A 14,602-nucleotide genomic window follows, 5' to 3' on the forward strand; every position below is an offset into this window, starting at 1 on the left:
GAATTATATCAACTACTAGAACAATGTTTATCTCAATTTCCTCAATGATAATTTGGTTCCGTGACTAGAATTTTCTTATAAGGATTAATATGCCTGAACTTTGCACTTAAAAGAGGTTTACATCTATGATTTTCATGACATCCAGATGTGCGTATGCACTACTTAACAACAAAAAGACAACTAAAATAGGACAAAATTCATATCAAACAAAAAGGCCCCTGAAAAGGTAGAAAATGTAATTTGTCCATATTGTTTTTTAAAAAAAAATTATTAATTCTTAATTTTTGATATTGTGAAGCACTTTTTTTTTTCTTTTTTTGCTTGCTTATTTTCTAAGTGATAATTGCCTGCTTCATAATGTTTTTTTAATTATTATTTATATATAATTCAAAAACAAAATTTTCACAAAAAGAAAGGAAAACGTTTACTCACCTTTTCTTAGGAGTGTGTGATTTGTTTTGTTAACGGAGACTCTGCTTTTTTGATTTTCATCATACCACTAAAAAAAAAAACGATTGCACAAATTGAAGCCCAAATTGGGGAAAACATAAGAATATGAAAGCAAGGGAGATAGAGAGAAACTACCTTCAATGCCTTTAAAAACTCAGAGAAAAGATTATGCATTTGAGAAATAGACGAAAGTTAAATGTGAAGATCTATGTGAGAGTGAAAGTTTGTGTTAGTTTCAACTTTTAAGTGGTGAAGGCGTAGGAATTTTTTTTTTGGTGGAAAATGTGGCTGAATGTTTCTAGAAGGTTGTATGTTTATGCTTATATGAACAATGAATGGGATGGTAGGGATTTTTATAGTGTGCAAGTTAAATGTTTTTGCTTAGGTGAATGAACTTGATTATTGTGGTTTTCTAACTTCTGTGTGGTGTTAATGCATGCACAAAAATTTAAAATTTTAGATAAAATACATGATGCAAAATTAACTATCCAATTTAGAATTTAAATTATATTTTCTCTTAGTTTTGATTTTATAAATATATATTCCTTTGGCACAAAAATTTAGAAAGGATTTTAGAGTGATTGGGACTGATTAAAAAAAAAAAAAAAACAACGTGAAGAGCCAAGAGACAAAGAGAGTCATTAAAGACTCCTACATGATTTGAGGAAATTTGTATATTTATGTATGGTGTGGTCTTCACTTGACACCTAAATTTAGAAAAATATATTGGGACACATGGCTTAAAATTAGAACTCTAATTTGGAATTCTATATTTGAATTTAATTGAAAAATCTAATGTAATGTACTTAAGATATTGTACATAAATTTTATCCTATTTAAAAATATTTTAAAAAATCCTTACCATCATCTAATTGATGAAAAATGTTGACATATATAGTAAATGAAATTCATGAAGCCAAGGTCACTTTGACGACTTAAAGTATGAAAAAATATTTTATTGTATAAGAATGGGTTTGAAATAAGAGCAAAGGTGGAAGACCAAATTTTTAATTTTTTAGCATAGAACTAATGGCTTCCTTTTTACTATTAAGTACAAACGAAAAATTGCATTTTATTGCTCAGTGACAATAGTTGTATGTGTATTGTTACTAATTAATTGCTTGTATTGTTATTTTAAGTATTCAAACAAAAGTACCAAACATAAGTTCTTATAAGGCATACCATGTTTGTGAAGGACTCCCTTCTAAGGTAAGAAATGAGACCCAATATTGCCCAATACTTTGTCCATTAACCCAAGCTTCCCCTTTTCCCATAGAAACAAGGTTTAATGCAACAGGGTCATTTCCTTTGGGTGCATCAAATTGAGTCTATAAAGACAATCCATGAAGATAAGGTTAGTGTTGATTAAGTATACAAAAATAGTTCAGGCAAGAATAATTAGCATGACAAAGCATTAGCAGAATTTATACCTTGTACATGTGAGTCTTTGATGATTAGAGTTTCCAAACCTTCTCCATTGAATATTACTTGACCCTTGTTCTGTGTGAATATTTAATTTCTCTCCTGACAGCCCAACCTCCATGAAATTATTGCATGGAATTAGCTAGTTCGAGATCATAATCTCATTAGTTATAAACTTTGTAGATGAAAAATAGGTTATGACAATCTTTGAGTGAGCACTTGATATGAAAGAATAATATGAAAATATAATTTGTGGATAAATAAGCATTATAGATTGAAAATACAAATATAGATATAAGAAATGAACCTGGTATCCCCATGTATAGTCTATGAAATCTTCGGCATCATTTTTGTTTAGTGTCCTTACTCTACGTAATCCAGTAACTCTTCTCTCAAGAAATGATCCTGAGTCCTTCATGCCACAAATAAAAAGTAACTCAATACAATTTTTGAACTCGAAAGCATATATATAAGATAAATGTTATAGAATATACACTGATGGGGATGAAACAATAAAGGCATGACTGGATGCAATTTTCTGAAAAAATGGAATCTAACGAAAACTTAATTCTCCTCATTCATGTGGCTGAATGTTTCTGGAAGGTTGTATGTTTATGCTTATATGAACAATGAATGGGATGATAGGGATTTTTATAGTGTGCAAGTTAAATGTTTTTGCTTAGGTGAATGAACTTGGTTATTGTGGTTTCCTAACTTCTATATTAGGTGTTAATGCATGCACAAAATTTTTAAATTTTAGATAAGATACATGATGCAAAATTAATTATCCAATTTAGAATTTAAATTATATTTTCTCTCAGCTTTGATTTTATAAATAAATAAATATATGTATATATATAATTCTTTTGGCACAAAAATTAAGAAAGGATTTTAGAGTGATTGAGATTGATGTGAAAAAAAAAAAAAAAACAAACGTGAAAAGACAAGAGACGATAGAGTCATTAAAGACTCCCATGTGATTTGAGGAAATTTGTATATGTATGTATGGTGTGGTCTTCACTTGACACCTAAATTTAGAAAAATATATTGGGACACATGGCTCAAAATTAGACTCTAATTTCATATTGAAATCGGTGTGATCCTCAATTAGAGTTCTAATTTAGAATTGCAATCTGGACACGTGGCACAAAATTAGAGTTCTAATTTGAAATTGCAATTTAAGTTTCTCTCTGCTTCACCTATTATTTTATATATAGATGAGGACAAGCCACGATACCGAAAGGTAATTTCCTCGCTGGAGCTCATGAAAGACAACTAGTCAACTACGACCTTTGCGGTCCAAAGGTATACTTAGTGAGCGTTTGGATTCAGTGGAAAGCGTTTGGATTCAGCGTTTCCGTTGAATCCCGCGTCTCACGTTTTCCTTTTTTCCTTTTTTTTTTTTTTTTTTTTTTTGCTTTCACGCGTTTAAGGGAGCAAAATTTACTGTTCATGAGACAAATTTTACTGTTCCCGCACTGTTCTATCACTGTTCACGCACTGTTCATCACTATAGCAGCACTGTTCATACATTAAAAAATATTAAAAATGGGTCCCACGACACTATTCATACATTTAAAAATTATTTTGCTACAGTGTTTTCAGTTTTCAGTTTCAGCAACAATAAGTTCAATCCAAACGGACTCTTAAATGCCGTCGATGGAAGATTACTACTTACCTAATAGCGAGGCAGATTTTTCCACTGGATTGGAAATATATGGCGCAAATGAGTGACTTTTTTTGCTTTTCATTTTTTGTGTTTTATTTTATATTCTACCGATCATAACTTGCTATATATTTGTTTAACTTTCCTTATAGAATAACTAAAACTTGAAATGAAAAAAAATAAATAAATAAATACATGACAAGTTGTAATTGATGAAATATAAAGTAGAATATAAAAAGTGATACATAAAATTTGTATTCATATCTTCAATATTTTTCTTGAGTATTTAGAATTCGTGGCCAATTAATGTCACAACTTATTCATTCCTTCTGCACTTCACATGTTTGATAAAATGCCCATAATTGAAAAGAATTTTTCATTTTTAAAGAATTTGGGTATAAACCTTTCATGAAACTTGATTATTTCCATGACAAAAGTTTAGTTCAAATATAAAGACTCATTCTTGGACATATTATACCGTGATGTAAACAAGACATAAACTTGTAACTTTGATTTGCAAGTCATTTCAGTTTCTAGATCTGAGGTGCAATGCTCTATGATGCCCTATATTAAGATTAGTTTCATGACCATGACGTGATGTAAACAAGGCATCCGAACTTCATCCTCGTCCCCTATCATTATTTTCAGCAAGTTTTCAATTATTAATTTCCTGATTCACGTACACCCTTAAAATAAAACCACTCACTTACTCACAGAACTCATCATTCCTAGCGTATCATATTTCTTTCACTTTTCATTTATATGTACTAATTCAATCTAATTCCAATATGGACACAAATATCTTTAGATTGTAAGAATTAGTACTAGAATAGAAGTACAGGGATAGAAAACCCAAATTTTGGAATGTTGTGTTAATTTTGTTGCTAATCTCTGATTCTTTGAATTACATTCAATTTTGAGCAAAACAAATATGAGTGCGGTTCTCTAATATTTGAAGTTCAATGTAAGCATATCATTTGTTTGATGAAATGAGTGTGAAAATCTTGAATTTGATTTTTTATTTTGTATATGCTTGTAATTGCATCGTACTACTGAGCAAACAAATTTAATACAAGCTTCTAGACTAATAAGTTTTTATGTGAATTCTCTAATGATTTTTTGATATGATCATTGGTTTTGAAAGGTTAATTGAATTGATATTTAGTGGCGTTTAGAGATGTTTATAAATTAAGATTATATATGTATAGAACAAACCGCCATGATCTTCCTGAACTTTCAAGGGTGCCTAAAATTGCACAAGGTAAAAATGTATTAGTAGTAATCATTTGGCCGACGAAGTCAGAATTGTATGAAATTTGGCAAGCTGAAGGGAAACAGTTTAATTTTGGTGAATTCCTTCATTTAACCCCCGGAAATAGTGACTTTTCTGTTTTTAGTTATTTTTGTTTTTTTAATAACTTTTTACTCAAAAGTCATAATAAGGTCCCGCTTGTTTTAGGATAACTCTTAAAGTCAGTAGCTTATGATTTTCCATTTGACCCAATTTTACCATTTTTGGTAATGTTTAGAATTTTGCCACATAATCTCATCATTAATGTGAATTAAGGTTTCAGATGTTTCCTAATTGTCCTAAGGTTTTATTTCATTAGTATTTATGTGTTTTGTAGCCTCCAAAGGCAAATCAGATTGATATCAATAAAATACAAACTTTTGTCAATTTTTTTCTGTTGTGAATTCCAGATTTATCACCTCATGAATTCAAGGGATCACCTGCGAATTCAAGGTTTTCCATCAAAGAGAGTATCGTATATACTTTCTTCAGGCTTCTGCGATATCACAGAGAGAGAGAGAGAGAGAGAGAGAGAGAGAGAGAGAGAGAGAGAGAGAGAGAGAGAGAGAGAGAGAGAGAGAGAGCCAATTTTCTGCCCATTTAGCAACCAAAGAGTTCCTTATGTCGATGACTTCATGGTTTATAGCCCGAAGAACTGAGAGCAACTTTGTGATGACTCCTTAGTGTTGAGCCCTTTTAAAACTACTAGTATGTAACCCGTGCTACTGCACGAGAATGGATATATTATTAATCATGAGTTTATTTATGTTTAAAATACTCAGTTAAGTTTAAATTCATATTATTAACCAGAAAATTTCATTCACAAAACTTAGCAATACGTTTTTATGATACTCCCAATGTATTCAATAATTTTTCTTCTTTTATGACATGAAAAAGAAAAGAATCATTAAAATTTTCTTATTAAATTAGAGCAATGTTACACTATAAACATTTTTTACAATTATTGAGTTAGTAAATTGTTATTGATTTTTGGAGTCATCGTTAGGACAATAACTTTACTTTCTTGACTACCGTTAATAACTTATCATATAAATAAGGTAATTATGAAATATGTTGTTAACAATATTGTGACTTTAATTTATCTTATTAATTTAATTTGCTTCGATGGGGTGGTGGCCTTGTTTTAAGGCCGAATCCGACAGACCCTTAGACCAGTGGGTTGACTCGAAGCCTCTGATCAGTTGGATTTGGTTTGTTTTCTTAGTAAACCTGAATATTCTATTTGGACAGAGGGTTAAGGGTTTGAAAATCTGTATAACCCAACTCGACCGAAAGTTTAAGAGTAAAGGGAAAAAAAAAGATATATATCTCTTGGTTCTTGAGGTGAGCTTGTGAAACTGAGTTTGCAAAAGCAAAAATCAAATCAACAAAAGCAAAGATCAAATCACCAGAAGACAGAAGCTCAGAACGCTAAGATCGAAAGGGAAATCCCATCTCAAACACTGTTCCACCGAATCCACACGCAAACCTAAGTCTTCAAGGAGTTCAATCCCATCTTAGATCTGTTTTCACTTCTCAATATTAAATCAAAATCTCACTCTCAATCTCAGAAGTCTCCGTTCTCTCTACTCCCAATCTCAAGTCTCTCTACTACCAGTACTCTGAAAATGTACTACCAATACTTCTGCATTTCATTGAGAACTACACGTACTCTCAAAATCTACTACCAGTACTTATGCATTTCATTGCAACTTCTTTTCGTAGGTTTCCAACCATGCAAACAAAGATAACCTCTCTTAGAGGGACCCACTAATCCTGTTATTTATATTGAATAGTAATGCCATACTCTTCTTTCATGTACACCTTGTCTCAATTCTGGAAGTTCTGTCTCTCATTTTCTCACCTTTCATGCACAATCACAATCATCCTACTCTCTCCACATTATAGCTTCCTTTCATTCTTCTTTCTTCCCCTCTTCATGGCTTTCTTTTTTTTCCTACTTTTGATCTTTTTTGTCCCTTCAAGCAATGCTCAGTGGCCACCTTCACCTGGCTTGTAAGTAATTTAATATCTGAAGTAGCAATAGAATTGTTTGCAATAGTTTGGTCATGGCTGAATAGTATTTCTGATGGTTTAATTTGAATGTTGTCAGCAACAACATTTCCTGAGTGTTTGTTAGACTCAGATTTAAAGACACTTGTGACAGTGTAAACTTCCCATCCCTCTTTGACATTGTAATCATCAACTTTTATTTGGAATGTATAAGATTTTCCAAGCAAGCTTTGAATTTCTTGAGGTACTTTATTTGGCTCTTGATTCTGCACAACATGATGTAAGGCCCATAAATTGTTAGTATAATAAAAACATTATGTTTAAGCATAAATTTGGAAGTGGTTAAGAATTTAGATTAGATACTTTTGAAGAAAGTTCCATAGCAGTTTTTTGAATTATTTTTTCTGCATCTTTATAAAAAAGAACAAAAGAAGCTATCCCAGTATGATCCTTCACTTGGATTTGTAGTTTGTAACTGTATATAATAATGAGAGAAGTTAGAAAGTGTGCTTCATTTTGTTTTCCTATGCAATCATTTGAACAGTTATATAGTATAAACAATGTAGAATTTAGTCACCTAGGCATAGGGAATTGAGATTCAGAATTGCAACTGTTGCACCAAAACATATTATTTTGTTGTTTTACTTTTCGCTTGCAAAGTTGACATGAGATATAATTCCAACCTAATTCTGTTTCTATGTTTACAATATCCGCATAACAGGTAAAAAATCTTTCCTGCAAAATTAGTCATTCTAGTTAGTTTTGATTGAATAATAAAGATTTAAATTTGAAATATTTCAAGATAAAGAAAACCTTGACTCCTTCCACCCATTCCAGTGCTTTAATTTCTGCCAATGACATCGTAGTTTGCAATATCAATTCTGATTCAGATTTGGGTTTTTTGTCATGTGCTGGAATAGATCGAACAACATTATCGTATTCATCCTCAACAACTTTATATCTGAAGAAAGGAAGAGATAAAATTTTTAATTAAAAAAATCCATTCATAATCCATCATAGAGAATTAGTAAAGTAAATGTTTATGAACCTGTCAATGAGCTCAGAAACCTCTGTAATGTCCAAATTGACGAAAACTTTAGTTGCACTTGTGGTGTTAAGATTTAGTTTGCCTTATTAAAAAAACCATAAAACACATTGAAGAATTTGTTATACACATTTTTTTTATTATTATATAAAAAGTGTTATATATACATATACTACCTATCTTTCAGTACCTTGGAATGCTTTTACAGTTGTTGAAGTAACAATAATTATATAAGGACCTTCATCTTCTTTGAAGTCATTTTCAATAATTGTTTCAGCACTTTCATCCCACAATGATATTTTTAGCTCTTTGTCCCTAATGGTACATTATAGCATTCAAAAGACATTAAAATGTGAGATTTGCTACCATTCATGATTAAATACAGTAGTTAAAAACAATCTTAGTGTTAATAATTGAAAGAGTGGAAAACTTGAGTAAGCAATTCACCTCTATATTTACACAACCATGTAAAGTAAAAGGGAACACATAGGAAGCCTAAAAGAAGAAAGAAGTTACTTCAAACAAACAAATTTAATTGAATAATAGAACCATAGTAAACTCATACTTAACAGATAAACGTGTTGAATAAGTGATCACATAAAGGAATTGGGAACATTGTTAAATAATTTTCACAGTTTTGATACTTGATAGCATGGTTTCATGGCAAGCCTGCCAAAATCACATGCCATAACCAATACCTATTGTAGCAATGAGTCCAATATTACTGAAACCATCTCCATTAAATAGTCTGAAAGATTTCAAAATATGCAATTTGAAATTCAAGTGTAACTTTTATGATGGGTGCAATGTGCATCTCATGTTCAATTTTTAAATAGAATTATATTAAGTGCAACCCTCTCTAAATTCCATTTAGAAATGGTACCTAGTCAACTTAACAGTGTGTGCAAGACTGGAAGGTCTTAACCCAACCCGGCTTCCCATCCATACTATAAAATTAATAATAATTATTGAATGTTACTGAAATAAAACTTAACATTTATATTCGATTAATTATAATAGAGTTGAACTCTATAACCATAAATGTGCAACACAGCTAGGTTCAAAAGTCCAATCTGGTCATTAGTGTTCAAACTGAGATAGAAGTACTTTTCAAGTAGATATTTATAGTTCAAATATTAAAAAAGGATAGTTTTTCATATAAATAGGGTGGTGGGCTCAAACCCAGTTGGAAGGAAGATGAATAGAAATAAAAGTGCATGGGTTCAGAGACATTCATATATTTCTTTTATCATTTAATTTTGTTAGAATAGCAAACAGAGTCACATGAAGAAACAAAAGAATTATTTTGAGGTAAATGGGAGTAAAATGAAATGTTCATTACTCAGGTAGTAGAATTTGGAGATTTCTTATATTTGTAGAGCCGTTGTGAAAGTGAACTTGTTCAATGGGTCCAACAGCAGTAAGTTTGCCAATCATATCTGCAAGTTTGTACACGTAAAAAATAATGTTTGAAGGATGAATTTTGATTAATTAAAATGGGGAAGAGGTGAAGTAAAACATAATTTACCTGTTAGGTAAGAATTGTCATTCAAACGATTGTTGATACAATCATATGTTGCAAATTCAAAGGCATGCATAGGTATGAGTTCACTTTCTTCATTGCACTCCTTAACCGAAGTTGTTAAGAGGAAAATGATGTTCAGGTCATTTGAAACCAGTCTATAACCTTTATTTGTCACGATTACTTTAAAGTTTGAAGTGATAAAGGTTCCTCATTCACGTAGGATGGTACTAAATTTCTGAAACACATTCTTTCTTACAATTGCATGCATTAAGCTTTTCTGTAAAAAGGGAAATGGAAGTCAAAAGTTAGTTTATATATTATATTACAAATACAACTAATAGTTGAAAGATTCAAACATTTTATTGTTGTCAAGTATGATAACATTTTCATCGATAAAGATCATGTCAAGACTGATGAAGTTATTTCCACTTCTCTTATTCACTGCTTTCCACATTCTGCATATTCTCACTCTAATTCTCCATGTCTCCTTAGCATCAGATATTTGATCAAGAAAGCTGTATCCTTTGGACATTGTTATACCGCACAGCTGCAATAAAATGTAAATGTATTAGAGATACTATTAAAAATGATAATGGAAGTTTTACTTTAAAAACAGTGTAAACAATGCACAAAATGTTTATATGAGGATTTAAGCTCATTTTACATTTTACCTGTAGGTTTTTGTGACTCCCATGCCAACACCTCGTGAATTTACACCTTGTGAATTTATATAGTCTAAAAAGCGGCATCCATTGCCAGGAAGCATGGTGCATAATGAGAATTACTTCGGTGGAAGATTGATTTCTGTTGAAATCACATGGTATGGTGGTGGCAATGTAGTATCTGTGGTGGGATCGTGGAACAACTGGCAGACTAAGTAACATAACTTTTCATTTTCCAAGTTTCAACTTAATTTATTTTTCTCTTTAACTTCATAATTTGATATTGATGAACTCCCCCCTTTCTTTCTTTCTTTCTTCAACAGGGAGGACTTGCAGAATATAGGAAAAATTGCTTCTGTTACTATGATGCTTCCATTAGGAATACACTACTTTTGCTTCATTGTTGATGGAGAGTAGAAATGTGCTCTCAACTTGCAACGGGTCAATAATAGCGGAGGAGATCACTATAACATAATCAAAAGGCCAATCTTAGGAGCAAAAGCACCAACATGAAGTACCACTATATATATATTTTGTTGCAGGACAAAATAAAATAAAAACCCTTCAATTTCACAAACCCTCACAAACCTAGAAATCGTTTCACATGCAAACCTCAAAGAATGGAGAAAAAAAAAAGACCACGCAATTAGATATCAAATAAAGATATTAACTTGTTCTCAAGCCAATAAAGATTAAAAAAAAAAAAAAGATGCTATCTTGTTATCAAATAGAAAACAAACATGCAACATTAATCATAGAAAAAATAATATTAAAATTATTCAAAAAAAGAAAATTCACTAAAAGAAAGGAAAAAGAATTTACTTACATTTCCTTAGGAGTATGTGCTCTTTGCTTCCTCAATCTTCATTGTATCACCTTTAGAAAAACAAAATCACAAGATTGCAATTATATTTAAGCTCCTTGGTGGGCTAAGAAACTACATAAAGAAATAATTAGGTGGAAACAAATTAATAGACTCTTGTAATCCAAATTGAATTTCAAAACCAACAACACTCAAACTAAAGTAATTATCAACATTAACTGATCAGTAAAACTAAATAAAGTTAAAACGATTCATAAATGTCTGATGCATTGAAGGTTAAGAAACCATAATACTCCATTTCTTCGTACTAAAATGGATACAGTCGAAGAGTTAGAGAAAGAGCAACCTTTTTGTACGGACTCGTCGCTCTGGGTCTGGGTTAATACTGTTGCCGAGAAAGAGAACGGCTCCAATGGGAGTTTGGGTCTTGTTCCAAGGACAAAGACCTCTTTCTTTCATTTAATAGTTGTGGCTCTTTGATTTTTTAGAGATAGAGGCAACTAAACCGGGACATGAAGAATTGGAGAAAGGAAGAGTCGTGCAAATAAGAAGGGGAGGAGGCAAAGAGCCGAGAAAGAAGAGAAAGAGTCTTAAATTACAGATTCTTTCAAGGTAAATCCATATGGAATTTATGAGTTAATTAGTGACACCTAGATTAATATTATTTTGCGGTTCCCACGTGGCTCACAGATTATGGAGTAATTGAATACAGGTGGCAGAGACAAATGGCACAAAATTAGAATTCTAATTAGAATTGCAATTTGAATTTCTCTTTGCTTTACCTATTATTTTATATATAGATTAGAGCTAAATCAGCACTTCATTGCAAGTACTTTGATACGTAGGAAATTCCTAATCTATCTAAAAAGGAAAACTCTCCCAAGTGACATTATATAACAAATTTTAGCTCTTCTAGAGGAGAGACTTTTCCAAAGATGACTCTTCCAAATGAGGCTCTCCTAAAAAGAGACTGACAGGGATGACCTCTCTACTTAACGACTAAGACTCTTCCGGCAAGCAACCTTCTCGTCCAGCACAAATAAGAACAGTCCAATAGGTTCCCTAAGACACTTGACATAGGCGATCCACCGCAAGGATTGTCCAACTCCTCCAAACGATGATAACTCTGATGAGAGCACACTCATGAGAACCCATTCGATACACTTACGATAAATGTATAACAATAAGAAAAATAATAAAATCAATAATATAAAATAATGATGGTTGAATCTGATTGTGTTATAGCAATGGTAAGGGCTAAAAAAATATAACAAAAAATAATAATGAAACAACAAAATGATAGATTTTAATTTTCCATTATTAAGTATTCAATAGTTGTAATGTCCCCCTTTTCAATGAAAAAGTAACAAGTGTATTAAGGTGAATTTAGTGCTGGTGTAGACACAACATTCAAAAAATATTTGAATTTTTTATTAAACAAATAAAAAATAGTAATATCTATTACACAAATTGTATACACACACTACTTTTGCACATAAATTATGACTTGAAGTCATGATTTTAAACTTGTGAGAGGGGAAGTACGCATTTATTGTGCTCCCGAAACACTGAATAGTTACACCTTGTTCAGGGAAGAGCTATCCTTTACTTTAAAGAAAGATATCATTAAAAACATTTGATTTGATTTTTTTTTTTTTTTTTTTGTGTGGATAATTCAATAGTTAGAGGTGGAGGATTTTAAAGCCTAGACTTCTCCATTAGAAACACTAGGAAATACCAATTGAGTTACAAGATTCTTGGCCTTACAAACATCTTATTAAACATAAGATTTACACATCTCTAAAATTTAATAATGAGCTAGGGTCTAGGTCCAAAAAATTCTTAAGATGAAGGCCTTGATGATAGAGCTCTATTCTTTAGTGTTTTGTTTTCCATAATTTGGTATATGTGCTAATCTATAAATATAAATATATATATATATATATATATAAATAAATGTTAAAGTGTAACATTTATTATTTTTACGATTTTGTTGAGCCAAATTAGCAGTCATGTCATCATTTTCTTTCCATCATTATTATAAAAAAAGGTTTGGCTTATCTCTAATATTTTTTAAACTAGAATCTCATTTTGTTTTAATGAAAAACTACTATATCACCCACTAACTAAATAAAATGTGAAAATTAAAACTTACTATCACTTGTCATAATATATTTAAAACAAAATGAGATGTCCAGTTAAAAAAGTACTAGAAGCAAGCCAAACCCTTTTAAAAATGTGTGTGTGTGTGTGTGTGTGTGTATTAATTTATGCAATAATGCATTATTCCTTTACTCATTCTCAAAAATAACTTGTGGGTTCCAGTTAGCTCAACTGGTAAAGTCTCTAATAATAAAGAAATCCGCGGTTCAATCCTCACCCATGCCAAAAACCGATTAGTGTCTTGGTCTGACGATAAAGAGCATCATCAAGAGCAAACGCCATAGGTTGAAACTCTCTAAAAAAATAATTATAGCTTATCAGTCATGATATGACCATCACTTTTCACTTAGAGAATCATATATCATTTTCATCAACTTCAACACTATTTCCACTCACTATTTCCAACACTAACTCGCCGAAACTAATGACATTGAACTTCGCTAAAAACTAGCCATGCGTTGCATATTCTAAAGCCATGTATCCATTGCATGGTAGCATTAATAATATTAGTTTGATGTTATTTCCATGAAACAAAATAAACATTAGTTCTTAGCTCTTAAGATACTTATTAGGTCCCCACAATTCTACTTGTATTCAATTGAGTTTGATCTAGAAAAAACAATTTTACCATGCCAAAATCTGAATTCTTGGCATTCATTTCTTTGTCTAAAAGTATGTTGCTTGCTTTAAGATCATGGTGAATAATCCAAAGTTGTGAATCTTCATGAAGGTAGAGAAGCCCTCAAGCAATACCTCCTATGATTTTGTAACGCTTTTCCCAATTCAATTGTACACGTTTGATAGGATCTATGTAACAAGTCAAGCGTATATATAATATAATTAATTAAAATATATAGAGGTATTTTCTAACAAGACATGTATCCCGAAAGAAAATTTATGAGCACAACTTGATAAAAGAGAAGTACAGCTGTAATACCCCAAAAAATAAAAAATAAAAATAAAAGGAGGGGTATTTAAGTAAATCTCTTGTGGGGCCAATTTTATAATTAATATTACTGAGGGAGATTTTAGAAAACTAGGTTGAAACCCTAGCTATATATAGGCTAACTTAATGTATAATGATAGATATTTTTTGAAGGAGGACTTCTAAGTTTGTTCAAGTAGAGAAAGATCGACGGCACACTTGAGATAAGAGCCTACGAATCTATTTCTTGTCAAATCTAAGCTTTATTTGGAATTAGAGCATTTTTTTTTTTATGTGGGTATTTTGGCCGGTAGTAAAACTATTTAATTATTCAAGAGTTTTAACGATGCAAACGAAGAAAACTTTGGATTTATTCTCGATATACTAAACGTTGTTACTGTAGAAAATTTACGCTATTAAGCTGCAAATTTTCTTTTAAGGGGTTAGGTGTTTTGCACAAACTTTCTTGTAGACATGTATAAGGAAGACTGAAATGAGAGGGAAAATCAATAGTAAGTCCCTCAAGTAAGGATAACAAAAATCGAGCACGAGACTCAATAATAGAATTATAGTGAGACAAGGGATGAAAGGCAAATGTCATCACCATATTTAGGAAC

At 31.3% G+C, this 14,602-nt stretch overlaps 2 protein-coding genes across 8 annotated transcripts in view; one reads left to right on the plus strand and one right to left on the minus strand.

The window, feature by feature from the left end:
• LOC126697329 (uncharacterized) overlaps positions 1 to 14,602 on the minus strand; it is an 89,913-nt gene that overhangs the window by 52,048 nt on the left and 23,263 nt on the right. The gene's annotated exons all lie outside the window — the stretch shown is intronic.
• Positions 10,177 to 10,491, plus strand: LOC126694004 (SNF1-related protein kinase regulatory subunit beta-1-like). The gene is made up of 2 exons (XM_050390034.1): positions 10,177 to 10,289; positions 10,398 to 10,491. The coding sequence occupies exons 1-2, from the start codon at positions 10,177 to 10,179 to the stop codon at positions 10,489 to 10,491; spliced, it is 207 nt and encodes a 68-aa protein (XP_050245991.1).

The sequence above is a fragment of the Quercus robur genome, chromosome 8, assembly GCF_932294415.1.
Source record: "Quercus robur chromosome 8, dhQueRobu3.1, whole genome shotgun sequence".
Classification (NCBI taxonomy): Eukaryota; Viridiplantae; Streptophyta; class Magnoliopsida; order Fagales; family Fagaceae; genus Quercus; species Quercus robur.